Source organism: Cricetulus griseus, chromosome 7 (assembly GCF_003668045.3).
Source record: "Cricetulus griseus strain 17A/GY chromosome 7, alternate assembly CriGri-PICRH-1.0, whole genome shotgun sequence".
Taxonomy (NCBI): domain Eukaryota; kingdom Metazoa; phylum Chordata; class Mammalia; order Rodentia; family Cricetidae; genus Cricetulus; species Cricetulus griseus.
This window is the reverse complement of record NC_048600.1, coordinates 114009129-114030220: the sequence shown is the minus strand read 5'-3', so window position 1 is coordinate 114030220 and position 21092 is coordinate 114009129. Positions and strand designations below refer to the sequence as shown.

Sequence of the window (21092 nt, the reverse complement as noted above, 5' to 3'; positions counted from 1 at the left end):
CACTTGGGAAGGAGAGGCAGGTGGATTTCTGTGAGTTCAAGGCCAGCCTGGTTTACAAAGAAAGTTCCAGGAAGCTAGGGCTGTTACACAGAGAAACCTTGTCTCAAAAAACCAACTCCCCATTTTTTTCACTGTTTATAAAGTGATAGAGTCATTTCCCACTGGAAAATCTGGCTGGCAGATGACATCCTTGACCCTGACATAGTAATGGGCAAATCAGATTTTTCATCCACCTGATAAGATGCAAAGGGAATACAGCTTCTCTTTTCCATCCCTGCTACTGATAAATCCCCCAAGGCTAATGTCAAGGAAACAGGGCCAACATTTGCAGAATAAGTATCCTGTAACCTTCAAAAGGTCTGAGTTATCAAAGCCAAGGGCAAAATGAGGAGCTGTTCCCACAGTTGAAAGGAGCACTTGAAAGAGACAACTGTCTGGCTGGGGTACGGCTCAGGTGCTGGAGTGCTTATTTAGCACAAATAAGGTCTGGGGTTTGGTTATAAACTGAATGTATAGTTCACCTGAACTTCCAGCACTGAGGAAGCTGAAGCAGGTGCTTATCTGTGAGTTTGGGGCCAGCCTGGTCTACACAGCTAGTTCCAGGCCAGCCAGGGCTACATAGTGAGACCCTGGCTCAAAATTTTTTTTCCTGAAAAATGAAACATTTTAAAAACGGAAATAGCTTAGATATGGTGGGAGCAGTCTGTGATCTCAGCACTTAGGTGGAGGACCAAGAGTTCAAGATCATCCTCACCGTCATACTGAATTTGGGTCCAGCTTGAGCTACAAGAGACCCTGTCTCTAAAACAAAACAAAAACTTTTTTTTTTTAATAAAAGGAAGATAGTCTGTTCCTTTCATTCTGGAGATCCTAAACATTGACTGATGTGTTATGTATTTGTTTATGCTGTGTGGCACTCCCCTATTTGAAACATCTACTTTTCCTTCTAAGGATTTATTTATTTATTATGTATACAGTGTTCTGCTTGCATGTTTGCATGCACACCAGAAGAGGGCATCAAATCTCATTATAGATGGTTGTGAGCCATCATGTGGTTGCTGAGAATTGAACTCAGGACCTCTGGAAGAGCAATCAATGCTCTTAACCTCTGAGCTATCTCTCCAGTCCTGAAACGTCTACTTTTTCTTAGCTTGTTTGTTGTTTATTTAGACAGTCTCTCCCTCTTTTAAAAATATTTATTTATTCTTATTTGCATTGGTGTTTTGCGTGTGTGTATGGCTGTGTAAGTGTGTCAAGTCCCCTGGAACTGTAGTTACAGATGGTTGTGACCTGCCATGTGGGTGCTGGGAATTGAACCCAGGTCCTCTTATCAGGTCTGAAACTCACTTTGCGGCCCAGGCTGGCCATAAACTTGTAGAAATTCTCCTGTTTCAATCTCCTGAGGGCTAGCATCACAAGCATGAGTCACCATATCTAATTTTAAACTTTTGCCGGGTGGTGGTTATTATAATTTTTAAAAAGCGGCTCTAGAGAGAAAGATACGGTAAGAAGGACTTCAAGTAGAGGGGAAAGGATCATAAAAAAGGGAAAGGGGAGGAGACAGGTCTCCTGGGACAGGGGCAGCAGGAACGGGGGAGAGACAGAGACAGAGAGGGAGACAGAAAAAAAGGAGAGAAGAAGAGAGAGGGATGGGATGTGGGCAGGGCCCTTTTGAAAGGGAACACAGTAAATATGCACAGCTGATGCTCTTAGCAGCAGCAGCTGAGGGCGTATCCTGTCAGAACCCCAAAGGCAGGCCAATACAAATGCCTAAATACTAACAGTGGTGGCACACACCTTTAATCTCAGCATTTGAGGCAGAGGCAGTCGAATCTTTGAGTTTGAGGCCAGCCTGGTCTATATAATGAGAGTTCCAGGGCAGCCAGGGACACATAGAGAGACCTTGTTTCAAAAACCCAAATCAAAGCAAACCAAAACCAAAGCAAACAAAAACCCCGCCTTTCACTCTTTGTGAAAGCGACTGTTAGGCACTCCAAGGGTACAGAGCCTGATTCTGTTGGGTACCTTTTTGGTTGTCACATAGTCACTGGGTCGCTTGTAAGTGCTACAAGATATGGTGCAAAATTATCTGCATAGCTCAGAGACCTCTTTCAATTTCCGCCCAAGAGGAAACCATTGTATCTTGGAAGCCACAGAGGGGATCCAGGAACAGAGTCTGTGCTAATTGCCCTTCCACACTAGTCAGAGCCCCCGAGACTCAGGAATATGTGTCTTGAGGGAAACATGAGTCACTCCGCCAACGCACAGCTGGACTCTCCCAAGCCGAGCACAATGGAGATGTGGAAACTGGAGGCCCACACTGGAGTCTATATCCCAAGCGGGGTTCACACTCTTCCTGTTGTTGCATTGTGAAATGGAAACACTGTTTCCTGGGAAAGGGGCCAAATTCCACCAAAGACACCGGGCTGAAATCTGCACAGCTGCTAAATGCTTCTGTGCTTGTAGAGAACGTCTTGTTTTGAAAGTTGGGTGTTGGTTCCGAACAGATAGTTGAAAAGAAAAGGGGGGGGGGGAGGGTGGCTCAGCTCATATATGCATACGTTTGAACACTAGATCCTTGTCCTTGACTAGTTCGAGCAAGGGGAATTCAAAAGGGCCATGTAGGTTGCTTGCAACATATGCTTGCCAACTGTTCTGACATGTCTTTCATGGATATGAACATACTTCATACTTACAACATCCTTAGATATTATTACTATTGTTTTAATGTAAAAAAATGTGTATGGGTGTTTTTCCTGTGTGTGTGTCTGTGCACATACTGGTGCCTGAGAAGGCCAGAAGAGGGTATTGGATCTCCTACAGAGACAATTCTGAGCCACCGTGTGGATGCTGGGAATTGAACCTGGATCCTCTGGAAGGATTGCCAGTGTTCTGAACTGTTGAACCCTCTCTCCAGCCCTGTTGTTATTCTGAGTGTCACCTTGGTGGCCTGCAACTGTCTATGTAGCTGAGTATGACTCTGATCTCCTGATTCTCTTGCCTGTGCCACCCACTTGCTATACTATAGGCATGCACCACCAGGCCTAGTCTTTTTATTTCGTCTGGTTTGTTTGTCCCATCCAAGTACTAACCAGACCCAATCCTGATTAGCTTCCAAGATCAGATGAGACTGGGCACGTTCAGGGTAGTATGGCTGTAGACTGGTTTGTTTTCCAAGCCAGGGTTTCTCTGTGTAGCCCTGGATGTCCTATAGACCAGGCTGACCTCAAACTCACAGATCTGCCTGCTCCTGAGTGCTGGGATTAAAGGAGTGCACCACCCCTGCCTGGCAGGCCTAATCTTAAATATGTTTTTTGTTTTGTTTTGTATGGTGGTTTTTCCATTACACTGTACTTGCTGGGTACATTTGGGTGCAGGGTTAGCTCCCAGAACTGACTGTAAGCTCCCTAAGTCCCAAACTATGTCTTTTCATCTCTAGGATCCAACCTCCTGCTACCATATCTCCTGGCTATCTGGTTATATTTCTGGTTGTGATCCCAGCCTTTACCCGCTGAGCCGTCTCTCCAGTCTTCCTTGCTGCTTCTAAACCTAGCTCCTTAAAGAAAGTTTTGTTGCATTTATTGCGTGTGATGCAATACACGCATAAGTATTGCGTATACATTTGTGGAGGTCAGGGAACAATTTGAGGGAATCAGTCCTCTCTTTTCACTCTAAGGGCCCCAGGATGGAGCTCAGATTGTCAGCTTGGTGGCAAGCACCTTTACCCACTGAGCTGTCTTGCTGGCCCTTCTCTACCTCCTTTTTCATAGAGGAAATTTATGATGTATAATAGTGGGATGAATATAAATAGCTGACTTAATTGTTTATCGCAGAATGATTAAATCTAATTAAACCAGGAAACATTTCCAAGAGTGGCTGTTTACAACTGAGAAATAACCAAGTTTAATTTTAGGCTGTTGTTTGAGACCAGTTCTCGTGCAGCCCAAACTGGCCTCAGATTTGCTGTGCAGCAGAGAATAGCCTTGAACTCCTAGTCCTCCTGTCCTCCACATCTGCAGTGCTGGGATAACAGGTGTGCACCATCACACCTGGTTTCTGTGGTGCTGGGGGGGTCCAACTGAGTTTTGTGTATGCAAGGCCAGCACTCTACCAACCTGAGCTACAATCCCAAAGATGAATTACTTTAAAAATGTTGTTTGGAGCTGGAGATGTAAGTTGTGATGGAGCATATGTTTTGAGGCAGTCTTTCTTATGCTGCCAAGAAGTCCAGCTGGCTTTGAACTCAAGATTCTCCTTCTGGGCTAGAGAGATGGCTCAGTGGTTAGCAGTGCTTGCTGTTCTTGCAAAGGACCTGAGTTTAGCTCTAGCCAACCATGTCAGGTGTCTCATAGTCACCTGTAACTCCAGCTCCAGGGGATATAACACCCTTTTTCTGGCCTCTGCTGGCACACACACACACACACACACACACACACACACACACAAATACATTTTAAAAATCTTTGAAACAATAAGCATAAAACAAATCTTTTTTTTTTAAAAAAAGGATACAGCAATATGCTAGGAAAATATTGTAACAATACAGGCATCTGTGAATGACAGTAATATGACTTCAGGAATGGAAAGGACTGGGAAGCAAAAGCAAAGGAGAAACAGGCAGACATGAGATTTCACTTTCTTTGGGAAGGGTGGGAAAGAGAGAAGTTAAAAGAAATTCCAAGGTTGGTGACTTGGGAGGACGATGGCACCATCAACAAATAAGTTCACACTCCTATTGCAGGGAAGATATCTAGTTGAGTTTGGATAAAGTGGGATATCTCAGTAGGTTGTGAGGAGTAGAAGGGAAATTGGGAAGAGTCCAAGGCTAATTATTGATAATACTGAAATAAGCTGAGCATGGTGGTACAGGTCTTTAGTACCAGCATTCTGGAGGCAGGGACAGGTGGATCTCTGTGAGTTCAAGGCCAGCCTTGTCTACACACAGGGCTCCAGGACAGCTACATAGTGAGACCCTGCCTAAAAAACAAACCAAAAAATTAAGCAGGACATGGAGGCACATACTTTCAATCCTAGCATCCTGGAGGCAGTGTCAGGTGGATCTCTGTGAGTTCAAGGCCAGTCTGGTCTATATAGCAAGTTCCAAGGAAGCCAGGGCTTCATAATGAGACCCTGTCTTGAAATAAAAAAGTTATTGATTGGGGCTGGAGAGATGGCTCAGAGGTTAAGAGCACTGGCTGCTCTTCCAGAGGTCCTGAGTTCAATTCCCAGCAACCACTTGGTGGCTCAAAACCACTCGTTATGAGATCTGGTGCCCTCTTCTGGTGTGCAGATATACACGGAAGCAGAATATTGTATACATAATAAATAAATAAAATCTTTAAAAAAGGTTATTGATTGATTCATGTATTGTAGTTCTGTGGATGGAACCCAAGACAGGACCTTACATACTCTATAGTTATGTGACTCCACTAAAATAGATGCCATCCCAGCACCCATTCTGCTGTTAGTTCATTTGCCTGAGACAGGGTCTCATGTAGCCAGAGTGGCCTCAAACTCATTGCGTAACTGAGGCCCTTCAACTCCTGATTCCCTTGCTTCTGTTTCCCCAATGCTGAGGTTACATGTGTCACTACACCTAGCTGCCAACTTATTTAATTTTTTTTTTAAAAAGGGAGAAGGAATTTTTGAGGAGGAGAAACATACAAACAGCCTAAAGCCCTTTTTATATACATCAGAAAAACAAGAGTAGTGCCTCTAGAGCTGGTATGGGGATGCCTGCTGTTTGTGGCAGCTGTGAGCCAGCTGCTGAGGGGCTGGCCTTTGTTTCTGTGATGTAAGGACACATCATCTGTCCCAACTGTTTATTGCTCACAAAACACACTGTCTCCCTGGGATCTGTCCCAGCTGGGATCCAAAGCTGAGCGGAACGGATTTTACACCTTTTGTTGCATTTCCTTAAATGTAAACTAGTAAAACCAAGGACAGAACCATGATGAGTTGGACAGTGCTCCCCTATTTTTACCATCCACTTTCATGACTTATGCGGTTTCCAGGGTTGTGAAGGTCCCTTCCTGTACAGGCACTCCTCTATCCAGAAGCCCTCTCCTACTCCCCCAGAAGCTGGCCCATGGTGAATTCTTGACTTTTATTGATCAGATGCATGGTTGGAGGTATGATACAGCACTGGGAAAGTCTAGCTGCTGACAGTCTCTCTCTCTCTCTCTCTCTCTCTCTCTCTCTCTCTGTGTGTGTGTGTGTGTCTTTCCTGCACCAAGGGAAACTTTTATTTTAACCTCACTATCCATTCTGTGGACTCCTCAGCAGCTGAAGCATACCACGCAACAGCACACATTTCAGTGAGTGGACAGAGCAATGGCAAACTCCAAGATAAATCAGAAAGTCAGCAATGGCTTGTGGAGTGCAATTACAAAGGAAAAAAGACTGCCGATTACCACTGAAATGGAGTGAAGTTTCTGGAAAGGATTGCTGGGCTCCTGGTCTGTGTCAGCATGGTCGGTAAAACATCGCACGGAGCTCAACACACCCACTGTCGGAACTAATTGGCATTTAATAAGAAGACCCCCTGAGAGAAGCTTGCTGATGTGGGCATTTCTGCAACATATCTGTGCAGGGGTGGGGCCCTTTTGCAAAAATTCTTTAGGAGGGAGGGAAGCATCAAATGAGTCAGATCTGTATTCATGGGGCTACCCCCTGGGACATAACTTGACTCATCCACAAATACTGACATTCCTTTGGAAGAAGTGGACTGCAAATACTTTCCTGGAGGGAAAGCCATAACCGCATTGACCTAACAATTGCTTTAGCAAGCATGTAGCCACAAATATTAATCATCCATAGATGCTCCTCTTTAATATGTAATCTGTAAATGTCCACTGATAAGGAACTGGTTGAATATGTTATAGTGCATGCATACATGGGAAAATAAGGCAATTCTGTGTGGAAAAAAAAAACTTAGGAAATATTAACAACTCAAAAAAATAACTATGTATGTATGTATATATAACATGATCCTATGTGCACAAAATGCCTTTCTTTTTTTTTGTTGTTGTTGTTGTTTTTCTTTTGAAACAGGGCAGCACTAGCTGGCCTGGAACTCTCCTATGTAGACTAGAATGGCTTCAAATTTATAGAGATCTCTCTGCCTCTACCTCCCAAGTGCTGGGATTAAAAGTGTATGTCACATACCCACCTTGTTTTTTCTTTTTTAAAGAAAAATAGGGAGCCTGGAGAGAAGGCTCAGTGGTTAAGAGCACTGGCTGCTTTTATTAGAGGTCCTGGGTTTAATTCCAAGCACCCACATGGTGGCTCAAACTGTTTGTAATTCCAGTTCCAGGGATCCAACATCCTTTACACAGACATACATGCAGGCAAAACACCACTGCATATAAAATTTAAAAAAAAATAAAAAGAAAGAAAATTAGGATCTTGCTATTGTAGCCCAGGTTGGCCTCTACCTCATATTCACCTTGCTTTGGACTCTCAAGAGCTGGGATTGCAGGTATATATGATTACACCTAACTTGTGTGTCTAGAAATATGCTATAGGCCTGGCAGTGGTGGCGCACACCTTTGATCTCAGTACTTGGGAGGCAGAGGCAGGCTATCTCTGTGAGTTTGAGGCCAACCTGGTCTACAGAGTGAGTTCCAGAACAGCCAGGGCTGTTAGTCAGAAAAACCCTGTCTCAAAAAAAAAAAAAAAAGAAAGAAAGAAAAGAAAAAAAATAGAAAAAAAGAAAGAAAAGAAAAAAGAAAAAAGAAAAGAAAAAAAGAAATATGCTATAGAAAACCTGCAGGGAAATACTAATAATGGTTTCTTGGGAGGGAGGAGAATTAATTTCTGGGATAAAAAATGGAAGTATAATTTCCTCGGAGGGCATGGTGGAACATATCTATAATCCCAGTACTCTGCAGGCTGAGGCAGGAGAATCACCCACCATGAGACCATGAGTGTGAGGCTAGCTGGGGCTATCAAGACCCTGTCTCAAGGAACAAGAATAGCTGGGCATGTTGGTGCATGCCTATAATCCAAAAGAAAACAACAAATGGCTTCATCCCACACTATATTACTTCTTGTACTATTTTCAATCTGTACCTTGCCTGTTAAATAATGTACTTAGGGACTGCTGCTGAGATGGAGTGGTAGGTAAAAGTGCTTGCCACCAAGCCTGACGATCTGAGTTTGATTCCAAATACTCACTGATTTAATGTGTCTGAGTGTTTTCCTTGCATGTATGTATGTACACCATGTGCTTGCTGGCAGAGGTCAGAAGAGGGCATCTGATCCCCAGGAACTGGAGCTATGGATGGTCATGAGCCACCATGTGGATACTTGGAACTGAACCTGGTCTTCTGCAAGAGCAACAATGCTCTTAACCCAAGAGCCAGCTCTTCCGTGTACCTGCACTCTTGAAGGACAGGCATAGCAGTAGTTTGAAGGTCCAGGAAAACTTTCTTCTGTCACTCTGTTTTTGTTTTTTGTTTTTTTTCTCAAAGCTGTATCAGTTTGTTTGTTCTGATTTTTAGAGACAGGGTTTCTCTGTGTAGCCCTAGCTCTCTTGGAACTTGCTTTGTAGACCAGCTTGGCCTTGAACTCACAGAGATCTGCCTACCTCTGCCTCCTGAGTGCTGGGGTTAAAGGTGTGTGCCGCCACAGCCGGCTGAGGGTCACTCTTTAACTTCAAGTGAAAAAGCCACTTGTCTCTGTGGAAACCGATTGGAGTGTTGGGGGGGTGCTTTACTCTGTGGTCCCTAAAGTTCTGTATCCTACATGGCAAACTTCTGATCCACAGGTTGGCGATTCTCTGACTGGAATGGTGACATTTGAGTCCCCACTCTTAATGATAGTGGGTAACAGACTAGAAGTGACCTTTTGCCTAGCCTCAGCCGGGGAACCCCAAGCCTGATTTCCTAAGCAGGGAAGAGGTTTTCAGAATCTCTGTGGGAAAGGGAATTAGGGTGGCTCCAGGGACTGCTGAGCGCCAGATGTGGGAGCAGGGCAGCCTGTTTCTAAACCTCTGTGCTAAGGAATCTTCTGCGCCTGCTCAGTACTGCCAGCTCCTTGGTGTCTACTAGGAAGACAACTGTTTGTTTCCCCATTAGGGAATATAGACAAGTTGCCCCTCTTCCTGCCCCAACGGAAGATTCTGAGTACTGGAGTCCAGAGATCTGAGGCTAAGAGCAAATGCTAACAGTAACCTGGAATGAACCCTGGCGAGCCACCTGTCTTCTCTTGGCCTTCCTTTCTCTGCTAGATAAGGGGATGGGGTTCCATGATCTCCTCGAATACTCACCTAATCTTTCTGGGAACCCAAGGAAGAACAAGTCTGATACCACGCTCTCTGAGGTCCGAGTCAGCTAGATTTCTGCTGGAGGGTTCACAGGAACAGGTGACCTTAGAGAAATGACTAAAAGCCTTTACAGTGTTTTATTTCTCACCTTAATCCTGTCCTGTTCTGACAATTCTAAGAGAAACTGAGAGGCCCTTTGTAGGCTGACATCATTCTCCCTTTCCTCTTCACTAACGGTGCCACGAGCTTTGGGGACAGTGGTAACTCAGTGTATAGATGGTGGGATGGGCCCTCAAATCCCTCTGAAAAAGACTGTATAGGGTAAGACTCCTACAAGGACACTGGGCACAGACAAAAATGTTTGCTTACACCTAATTCATGCTCCATCTGCACTAATTTTGAACTTAAAAGTCTGGGTTTGGGGGATGAAAAAAAAAAAACAACTAAAAGAAAAAGTAGAGCACATTCGGAGGACCTGATTCCTTCCCCCGGCTCACATTCCTCCGCCCCAGTCCCGCTGCAGCAGCCTCCACTGCCAAGGGGGCCCTAGACTCCCGCTCCAACTATTCCAACCATCCTGAACAGGGTGGGGCGTTTGGCTCTCGGGTCCCTCTCCTTCCCCTCCCGGGTTAGTCTCCCCTTCTGCCCCGGTTCCTCCCTTTCTGGGGTGGGGCCAGCCAATGGCCGACGAGACTCCGGGTTTGGCCTGGGAGCCGGGCAGCTCGCGGATTCCCCGCCCCACAGTTCTGGCCAGCGTCCTGGTGCGCACGGACGTGGCTCGAGTTTCCTCCGCTCCTGGGCTCCTGCTCGCTTTCCCCCCTCTCTCGCTCCTCCTTCTCTCCCGGTCTCCGGCTCCAGCTCCACCCGGCCGGCCCCGCACGGCTCCGGGAAGCCATGGAGGATGTCACGCTCCATATCGTCGAGCGACCGTATTCCGGATATGCAGATGCCTCTTCCGAGGGCCCGGAGCCGACCCCAGGGGAGGCACCGGCCACGGAGGAGCCGTCGGGGACCGGCTCTGACGAGCTGATCAAGTCGGACCAGGTAAACGGTGTCCTAGTGCTGAGCCTTCTGGATAAAATCATCGGCGCCGTTGACCAGATCCAGCTGACCCAAGCCCAGCTGGAGGAGCGACAGGCGGAGATGGAGGGTGCCGTGCAGAGCATCCAGGGAGAGCTGAGCAAGCTGGGCAAGGCGCACGCCACCACGAGCAACACCGTGAGCAAGTTGCTGGAGAAGGTGCGCAAGGTCAGCGTCAACGTGAAGACGGTGCGCGGCAGCCTGGAGCGCCAGGCCGGCCAGATAAAGAAGCTGGAGGTCAACGAGGCGGAGCTGCTGCGGCGCCGCAACTTTAAAGTCATGATCTACCAGGTGAGCCCGTAGGCAGACTACGCCCAGAGTGGGGGGCAGCCTACCCGCAGCCCGGGCCCTGAGATCTGGGTGGGGGACACCCGGCTGAAGTTCGTCTCTCCGCCAACCTGGCCCCGTGGGAGCGGTCAGGAGCTCCTCCCTCCTCCCTGCAAACCCAGCTGGAGTGGGTATGGGCAGTGGAGGATTCTTGGGGCGCAGTGAGGGGCTGGCTCGCTGAGGGACTCACTGGTGCCTCCCCCCGGGCCCAGGCTCCTCCCTGCCGTGTGTACCTCCTAGTCGAAAAGTTAGCGGGGCGGGGGGGGGGTTGGACTTGGGAACGCTGAATGCTCCCAGCTTGTCTCTGTCAAACCTCTTCCCACTTGAAGGAAGTTTTGTGGGGGGAATACCCGAGGGCCCTGGAGGTCTTTTAGGGACCCTCTGTAAGCGGACACTGACTGTGGGTCCCGGGGCCTGGGGCCTCCGGTGCTGCGGGCCCGATATAGCGGGTGATTCAGGGCTCAGGCACGCACCGGCGGGGGCGCCGTGCAAGGGACACGACCGACCGTCAGCCCCCCTCACCCTACCCCGCGCCCCCGCACCAGCCTCGGCTGCCCACGCGCTTCCCTTTGCTGCCATCTGTCCCTGGCCTCCAGGCACTTTCAAGTCCTTGGGGACACCCAGTCTCTTGGTGCTCGGGCGCCCTTAGCTTCTCCTGGGAGCGGGTGGGGCGGGTAGGGGTGGGCGTTAGGAGAGCAAGTGGGGCTGGTGAAGGTGGCGGTCTGGGCGCGGTGAATCAACCCTCCTCCCGCGCATAACTGCGCGGGGGGTAGGGGGCGGTGTCCCGAGCCGTGAAGGTGCTAGCCGGTGGTGGCTGGCACACTCAGGCTCCACCCTTTGCTCTCTTTGCACCTTTCTGAGTTCCTCCTGCCTGGATACCAACGTAGCTTTTGTATCCTCACCCTTAAAATAGCTGGCAGTCTCAATGCTGATTTGCCCCTGCACGCCTCATGCCTGACCCCACTCAGAGTAAGTCTGAGTGACGGATTGGTGTTCTTTTCCCTAGAGGGAAATGTGCTGAGCCCTGCCTCCTCCTTGTTGGTGGCCTGGTTGGTGCTCCCACTCCTAAACTGAGGGCTGTGGGGGGTTAGTTTATGCTCCTGAGGGGAATGGAAAGAAAAGGAAGACTAAGTTTGCCACATCCCCCACCTTCAAGAACCTGTGTCAGGGAGCTGTGGTCACTAACTGCTCCGAGCCTTGCTTGATTACGATGCTTTAGAGTGTGTGGTGTGTGTGTGTGAGAGATGAGGTCCTTAGCATGATTTCCCTAAGGGCGCTCAAGAGTGATGCAGATGGGGGACAGTGTCTGGGGGAGAACTGAGCCTATTATATGCTCTGGGACTTTGGTAGAGGGATCAAGGCAGAAACAGGACCGCTCCCAGCTCCTGACTCTACATACTGCCGAGGGACTCTTTCAAGGGGCTTGTAAAAAGTTTTGCCTTGCTGATGCATACCGGTGGCTCCATCATTCCAGAGGCCAAGGCACCCTGGGACATATAACACAATCCCATCTAAAAACAAAAATGCTTGGCTTCTCCCGTTTATAGCACCCGTTTGGAAGGAGAAAGTGTTCACTTGGAGCTGTTTCCATGCAATCTAACTGCTTAATGGCAGTTTGGAACTGTGGGACGCTATGAGTTGTTTTGGGGACCTGTGGGGGCCCTTACAGGTAACATCCAGGGAAAGAGAACAGGGCCTGAGGCAGTAAGTAGTTGTCTCCTTCAGAACCTGAGCTTATCACAAAGGACTTGGATAAGTGACTTTCTCATTTTAAATGTCCCAAGTTGTGCAACTTGGAGACATTTTCAGCCTGTAGGCAAACCTTCCTATGCTGAAGACGGGGATTCTGAGAGAAAGGATGGGTATTGGGTGGATGGGAGACTTCTCTGCTGAGGTCAGTGCCCTCTCTGCTCTGTTCCTTCCACTTGGCAGTCATCACTATCTGAATAGTGGGATGGGGGACACTCACTAGATGACTTTGAGTATATGTGAACCAAGCCAGTGGGTGGAGGGCAGAGAGCTGGAAAGATGGTAAAGTCATAAAAACACTGGCTGCTCTTCCAGGGAAGAAGGTCTTGGTTCCCTGGACTCAAATGATGGCTAACAACAGTCTAACTCCAGCTCCAGAGGGGTCTGATGCCCTTTTCTGCCTCTGCACACCGCACACATGTGGTACACAGACATGCATATAGACACCCCCCCCACACACACCACAATCGGAAAAGAAAGAAAGCCTCACTTAAGTTGAACCCCAACCCACAGGGGAAATAACTAAGAACTAAAATGGTCTCTAACCCTGGGACAAGCTCAGAGGTAAGGACTAACTTCCAGTTACATGGGGCAGGGCTCAGGCTTGCAGAGCTTCCTTGAGCTGCTCCACAGATGTGCCATGTAGGGGGTGAAGGGGTAAGGGGTTGAGGAAAAGCAGCTTGCTCTCCGAGCCACCCCCCCCACCCCCCGCCTGGGGTCTGCAGAGGTCCACAGTCTGAGAAAAGAATGGAGTAAAAATAGCCATGTGTCTTGGCAGGCCTAATAGGGAAGACAGGGGGCAGCAAGCATTTATGGGAAACTCAGGATAAGGAGATGGCCAGGCAGAGAGAGCAAGAGAGTGAGGGGGTGGTGTGTGGCTGGAGAAGGGCTCCCGGATGATAGGAGTGTTTTATAGGGGAAGGGGAAAGGAGATTCTACCTTCCCCAATATAGGTGTGGGAGGTCATGACGTAGAAGAAGGTACCTGAGGGTCTGGGAATCCCAGGAGTGGGATCAGAGTAGGGGATCCCTTGTATGGCTATAAACAAAAGCTAGCAGTTTGGCATCTCATTCTGTGCTATCGAGAGACACTCAGCTAGGGAGCAGCTAGTGAAAGGGAGAAGTGAATTCTACTAGCCATGGTGAGCCGAGGGGTTTCTTGGAGGTCTGGGTTATATTCTTCGGGTGGAAGCAGTTGCTCTGAAACACCATGCAACCCGGGAGAATTGAAACTCACACAGCCACTTGTATAAGTGATGATTTGGATGCTTTCAGAGCTATAGTAGAATCGACAAGCGGAGATAAAGTGGAAACCAATACTTTCTGGAGGTTGTAATTTTTCCAGTCTCAAGCATGCTAAGCAAGTGACTTACCATTGCTCCATATCCCCAAACGGTGGAATAGTGCAGAAGAGGCAAAGCGGATACCCATTAGATCTGCTCCAAGGGCTTGGGGATAGGACCTAGAAGTATTGAAGAGATTAGGTTACTCACAGGCATTAAAGGGGAGGACAGCATGGTTGGAATGAGGGTTTGCTGGCTTCTCCTCAAATCTTCACCCAACCTTTAATTCCTTCCTTCCTGTACTCCAAGTGAATCACAGATACCTTTCTCTGGAAGAACCCTAAACCTTAATCTAAAAATACTCGAAGCTTGTTGCTCTGCCCCCTTTCCCCCCTAAGTCTCATCACCGTGGAGTGTGTCTGTCTTCTTCCTAACAGATGACTTTGGGCTGTTTTTCTTGGTCTTGGACTCCAGAGCAGACAGGGTATTTTTAGGGGGCATTCCCAGGACTGAAGGCAATCTTACCGTCTGCCTACCTACCCCCTTTTAAAGAGTTAAATCTGACTGTTGTAAAAGCCAGAGTTAAAAGGTGAGACAAGGGCATAAAGCAGGCAAATGGCAGCAAGAGGGGACCAAATATCATGGCAAGCAATGGCCTCAGAGATGGGGGGGGGGGGTGTGGCGCTTGTGCAGTTTTGGGAATCCCATAACATGAATATTTCATCATTCTGTCCTAGACCTCTGAGCTACATAACCAGCTTTGTCCTCTCCATGGTGTGTCTTAGCAAGCTAGGCCCAGAATGGGGAAGTCGCTTGCCTATTGTCACCGAAGGGATGAGGGGTAAATATGAGTCAGCCGAATATGGTGGTGCACAGCTAGACCCCAAGCTCTCTGGAGGCTATGGAAGCAGGATTGTGAGTTTGAGGTCAGCCTGTACTACTTAGACAGACAACCACCAACACCCAAACATGCAAACAACAGGGGATAGGACTGTAGCTTCCTTGGTAGAACGCTTGCTTTGCATGCATTAAAGCCCAGGGCCCCATCTCTAGTACCACATAAACTGGCTAGGTAGTGCGAGTCTGTTATCTTAGTACTCTGGCGGTAGAGGCAGGAGGATTAGAAGTTCAAGGTCACTCTCAGGAACCTAGCCTGGTTGAGGCCAACCTGAGCTACATGAGACACCCACTCAACAACAAGCAAATTGGGCAAGAACCTGGGCATGTTGTTCGTTACCTGGATGATCTATGGCATGTGTGTGTTCACATATGTGTGCAGACACCTGTGCGATGTTGGCTACAAGTGGCCAGCAGTGGGATATCAATGGCTATTAGCTTCCTGAGTGTAGGAGGAGAAGTAAGAATGGTTGCCCAGCCCCATGGCAGTGGGGAGGGGGGAAGGTGCCCAGTGTAGGATTAAACTCCAGGCCAGCTGCCGTATCCCTTTCTTAGGCTCCTGTTCTAGGGGAGAGCCATTTTCTACCCCATCTCCCTGCCACTTCTGCCTCCTCCCAGGACTCGGCATGTTGGGACCCGTTGCTGCTTTGGGGTTTTAGGAATACATGCCTTACTCATCGTCGCTATTGTCCAAGTCTGCTGTTCCCTCTAATTGTCCCTCTCCCGAGTTCTCACCCAAAGCGAGAGTGTGAGCTCAGCTCTTGAGAGGGTCAGAAGCCGCCACTGGGAACCCCATAGGCCCACCTGTCCTAAAGACAGCTTGTTTTTACATTCTGATTTCTTCCTGTGTTATAGAGTCTGATATGCTAAGCCCTGGATAGCAAGGGAGGCACGAGGTAGAATCATGGCCAAAGGAAAGTAGCCAGAGAGTCCCTCTTCTGTGCTTGTCCCCTTTCTTATCCGGGGCGGCACCCACGAATGTCCACCCTGCCTCAAGGAATAACAAGAAGGAAGGGGGTGTGTGTCTCTTCCACTCACTGGAGCCTCCCTGTTAGAATTTACTAGTTGGTCTCAAAACACTCCTTCTCCATTCCTTGGCAGCTTCGCTTCCCCTTCTCTCCCGCTCCTCAGTAGCCATAGTCATTTCATGCATGACAGGGGCATCCCGAGGGTCTACCCTTCTAAGGTGGAAGCCCAAGGAGAGGACGAGGAACATTCTAGAGGACAGGAGGGAGGTGGAAGGGGTTCAGTCGCAGCTGTGTTTATTAATTCATGGGCTTGGGTTCATCTCCCCCCACCCCACCCCTTCTAGCCCCAGGGCCCTTCCAAAGAAGCTTTTCAAATGTGGTTTCTGCCCACCCTAATCCATTCCGGAACCTCTCCCTCTTCAACCAGACCCAGCTCTGCATGCCACAGAGGCCGCTTTCTGTCAACCTCCCCGCACCAGTGCCATTTAAACCCCTTTTCCTCATCTTAGCCCAAGAAGAAGCCGAATGCACCCTTTGGCCCGGCCACACCCAAGATCGTGCCTCTTGACCTTCTGCCTGAGACTGAGCCCTTTCACCTGAAGCCTGAAACAGTGCCTGAGCGCCCAGCCTTTGAGCAGATGCCCAGCCCACTGCCCAATTACCCAGAGCCTGGGCCCCGACCCACCCCAGAGGAGCCAACAGCTGACGGGAGCATGTAGGATCTCCTGGGACCCTAGGGCCAGTGGGCACAGGGTGTCCCTTCTGGCCACCATCACTTGATGGAAGTCAGTGCTTTGGTGGCCTGTCCTTTTAAGCTGCTGTTCCTTATGGGCTGGCAAGGGGTGTTAGAAAAATGCTTGCATTGTGGAGTACTCAGGGAAATACTGTGTGCAGTAGGGGTGGGAGGTAGAAGGAGATTCTTTCCTCCTTGGTGGTGATGTTTTGTTTGCCCAGAGCTGGGGACGGACCCCGGAACCTCATGCATGCTAAGCAAATGCTCAACCACAGAACTGTATTCCTTGATGTCTTTTAAAATTGTAGCTCTTCCAGCAGCATCAAACTTGAGTTGCATGAAGCTGCATGAAACTGGGCGTGTCTTCTGAGTCTCTCTCTCCTCCCCCTCCCTCCCTACCCCTCAGGGGCAGGCCAGTCTGGCTCAAAACCTCTTTGGAGGGGAGCCTTCATGAGGCCCAGGTCTGGGAACTATTCTGTGCCCTCTTCACCTACTCTCTGTGGCTGAGGAAAACATTTGCACTTAGTTTTTTTTTTTTTTTTTTTTTTTCATTTTCTCTTAGAAAATGTTTTGCAAAGGGATTCCTTATATTTGCCAGATCCTGCCTTGGGTGGGGCACCCAAAGGCTGCCAGCTCAGAGAGGCCCAAAGGGCGGACATTTTAGCTGCCTCCAGTGCACAAGGCTTCTCAACTCCTTTTTTATTTCTTTCTCCATGATCACCTCCCTAAAGAACCCTTGTAGATATTTTTCCATCTACCTCCCTCATGAAAATTGAATACTATATATACAATATATGATTATTTATGTATGGAATCTTTTTGGAACACCATAACCATTCTAATATCCAAGGCCCTGCCACCTTCTGAGAGTCAATTTTCATCCTCTTGGGAACAATGCCTTCCCTGTCAAGAAAGGGTGCTATAGCAGAAGAAAAAGCCCCTTCCTGCCTTTGATGTCTTATCTCCTTGTCTTGGTACCCAAAGCAGAGGTCCTGGTCTTTTAGAACTCCCTCTTCATTTCTCCTTAATGATTCTTCTGCTTCATAATGCAGCCTTTTTTTTTTTTTTTTTTTTTTTTTTTTTTGAGTTTCTCTGTGTAACAGTTCTGGCTGTCCTGGAACTCACTGAGATCCACCTGCCTCTGCTGGGGTTAAAGCCCCCCCCCCAGCCTTTTTAATGTGCTCTGTAAGCAGATCTTGGGTTTTGGAGTCATCTCCACTGTCTTTCTGGGCATCAGCTGTAGACAGATCTGGTTAGTACTAAATCAAGAGAGGCCCCTACCCACAGCTGGGTAGTACCTGCCCTTCTCTCTAACAAATATGAAATGCTGAGGGCATAGTGGGTGCTCAATTAGATTATATTCGTAAAATGATCTTTCTCGGCCGGCAGGTCTTAACTTTTTCTGCAGCCGGGTTAGGAGGTGAAGTGTAAGAGGTGGGAACCTCCCTGGGGGCCTCTCTACATCCATCTTGAACCAGTGCCTTCCTGGCTTGGGAAGCTGTGTGTGTTTGGCAGGGGCTGGAGGAGCTGTGCATGCTTTTGTTTGGACCTGGTCATTAAAGGTAACTCTGGAATCCAAGCCTGTTGGGAGTGGTGGTTTTGTTTAATAAAAACGGGAAAACGGAACAATCAGACCCCTCCCTTCTTGCTCTCTACAAGGCCCCTCCATGGCCCTAATCACTCTGCCAGGGCAATAGGGGTTAGACCAAGGTACCTGACCCGGGTGCCCAGAGTAAGGGGAGGTGCTTTTGGATTGTGTTGGTGGCTGTTGTAGCAACACAGACTGGGTGGGCCCAAGGCAGCACTCCAAGGCTGTGAGTCATGAGGGAAGCCTGACTTGGAAATGGGGGTGGAAAAGAGAAATCCACTAACGGAGGGGAAAAGCTAACAGTGATGTTCAGAACCAGCCTACAGGACATTGTTCAGGGACTCAGGCCAACTTGTTTTTCTAACCCCCCCCCCCAACCTTCCACCCAGAAGATGGTGTCTCCAGTAAAAGCCATCATTCCAGAGGAAGCCCACCATGAAGGGGGTTACATTTCCCAGGCACCTTACCAGGGAAAGTCCAGGCATAGACTTTCCCTCCCTGGGATTGCTCCCCGACGCTGCAGCAATGGAAGTTGGCAGGCAGGAAAAGCCTGCAGTTTTTTTGAGCTCAGTTGGCAAAGACCTTTGTCTAGAAAACTAAAGGTCAGGGAGACCAACTAGCTCTGTCTTTGGGGATTGGGGTGGGATGGGGGGCGGGGAGTCAGGGGTATAGGAGTGAGGCAGGCATTTGTTACCCAGGAGTTGAGACTGTTTCCTGACTATTTCTTGTTCGGTCTACATTGCTTGCCTTTAGTAAAAGGGAGTGTGGGGGTACTCTTTCCTACTCTTTGGTGAGACATGGGTGGGTTTTCAGTGTGAGAGATGAGAGATAGACAAAATTTTTAATTTTTTAAAATTAAGGCAGAAAAAAATTAAAACAGGGTATCACTGTGTAGTCCTGGCTGGCCTGGAACTCACTTTGTAGACCTGGCTGGCCTTGAACTCACAGAGAACAATCTGCCTCTGCCTCTACCTCCTGAGTGCTGGGATAGAAAACCTCCACTACCAAGCCTGGCTTAAGAGGTGATATTTTTTTCTTTGTGGATTTTTCTGTGTAGTCCTGGCTGTCCTAGAACTTGCTTTGTAGATGAGGCTGGCCTCCAACTCACAGAGATCCACATGCTCTGCCTCCGGAGTGCTGCTACCGTCTAGCTTTTTTGTTTTTGTTTTTGTTTTTTGATACTGGTATTATAGGTGATTCTGGATTGAGATGCATGACGAGGTGTCAGAGAGTTTAGTCATAGGGAGTCTTAAAATGATGTGTAAACCCTAATGATGTCAGTCTCTAGGTGCAGGCAGGATGACTGCAAGTGACTCAAAGTCAGAAGGAATGCTTGAAGAGGCTGGGACCTTCCTACACTCAGTACAAGAAAATCATTCCTTCAATGCCTCGGTGAATAAGAGGCAGAAGGATGGCACATGGCCTGGGGTTCCAGTGATAGTAAACTAAGCCCCCACTCATGGCAGGTGGAGACTACAAATCCCAGCATGCCTTGTGCTCAGGCTACTTTGCCTGCTGGGAGATGTAGTAATGTAATAGATAGCTTGAGGTGGCTTGGTGCCCGATAGAGCTGGTGCCCATTTGGGAGACTACGTGGAGGCAGCATTCCCTCTTTGTTCCTGCTAATGTTATTGACAAGGAGGGAAGGAAGTTGGGAGGAGGTGTTCCTAGTTTCTAATGTAAACCAGGAAGCCCTAGGGGATGTGAATGGGAGGGAATAGGAAAGGGATTGGGTGTGGGGAAGGGATTTCTGTAGCAGGTGGTATAAAGATTTCATGTAGCCTACCAATAGGTGTGTGTGTGTGTGTGTGTGTGTGTGTGTGTGTATGTGTGTCCTTTTCCCCCCTTTTCTTCGTGTGTATATCTTTATATGAGGAGAACCAATCTATGTTACCTCATTTTCTCAGGGGATGGGATTATTTTATAATTCTGGAAAATGACCTTGAGAAAATTTTAGAAAAAATGCATGTCCCCCCACTCCTTGGATTTAAATACCTAAAACGAGCCTGGGCCTCTATAGGAGCTCCCATCTAGGATCCGGCCCAGACTCTTTTCCGTTCTGTGCTCACCCACGTCTACTCTTTGGTGGTGGTGGCGGTGTGTGTTGGGGGATCCTAAAATGAAGAAATGTCGAACCCAAGTAAGGTTATTGAAAAATCTCCACATAATCAAGGCTAGGACTGGTGCTAGGGTCTCTGAGAGGAAGAGGAGAGCTAAGAGCTAGCGTTGAGATCCGGGATTATAGGCAGTCCAGGATCACTTTCCCCACTCCTGGCTTTTAAGCTCTGGCCTGGAAAACAAAGCAAGACTAGAAAAGCAGCCCTCCCCTCTACTCCAGGGCAGGGAACGCAGACCAGAAGAAATGTCCAGACCCAGGAGAAAACAGTTCTTGGCGTTCAGCCAGCGTCTTTCCTTTCCTCCATTAACTTTTATGTGGGGGTAGGGGATGCCCGCTGGTGGCTCCAGATAACATGACAAAGTCAAGGACGGAAACGGGGCTGCAGGCAGAGCGCCCCTCCCCCAAGACGGGTTCAATCCTAAGAACTCACTTCTTTCACTCTCGCTTAAAGCTACCCACCTGGGATCCGCTTTGAACTCACCTCTAGCTTATTCCAAACTTACAACCTCGCCCAAACCGACTCTCATTCGGGGCAGCGAGTAAACCAGGGCACCAGAGGGCGCTCTGCTGTTGACAAACTTAAAGTGTACCTTCCGAAGTCACCATGGCTTACAGCAATCATAGGGGTAGCGGTGGCCATAAGTGTGCAAAGGTTTGATAGTTAGCCCTGGGATAGTTAGCCCAAGTACAATCATAATGCCGACCAGAGTCTGACCTAGCTCTGCTCTCTCCTCCTCTGAGTAGCGACCATCCAACGCACAGGTTGTGCCCCGTCCTGCACCGGGCACTGGGGTGTTCAAGAGTGAACAGGTCAGGTGGATTTCACCCTCACAACACAGGTGCCCATGCTCTCCCCGGAATCGCCACCACCCCAATCGGTTTCGCCCGGGGTCCCTTGGCTCGGCCCTCGCCCTGCCGGCTCCCGCGGCATCTCTCACCTCGGTTCTGGTCTCCCTCCTAGGATGAAGTCAAGCTGCCCGCCAAACTGAGCGTGAGCAAGTCGCTGAAGGAGTCGGAGGCGCTGCCGGAGAAGGAGGGTGACGAGCTGGGCGAGGGCGAGCGGCCCGAGGAGGACGCGGCG

At 48.8% G+C, this 21092-nt stretch overlaps 1 protein-coding gene and 1 long non-coding RNA gene across 2 annotated transcripts in view; both read left to right on the top strand.

Moving 5' to 3' along the window:
* Positions 1-5256: 5256 nt before the first annotated feature.
* Positions 5257-7166, top strand: LOC118239163. The gene is made up of 2 exons (XR_004770794.1): positions 5257-6131; positions 6283-7166. It is a non-coding gene; the product is annotated as an uncharacterized LOC118239163 (long non-coding RNA).
* Positions 7167-9979: 2813 nt separating this feature from the next.
* Cavin1 (caveolae associated protein 1) overlaps positions 9980-21092 on the top strand; it is a gene marked incomplete in the record, with an annotated part of 13777 nt that continues 2664 nt past the window's right edge. The window contains 2 exon segments of the mRNA XM_035447370.1: positions 9980-10639; positions 20973-21092. Of these exon segments, the coding sequence (XP_035303261.1) occupies positions 10163-10639; positions 20973-21092 (597 nt within the window).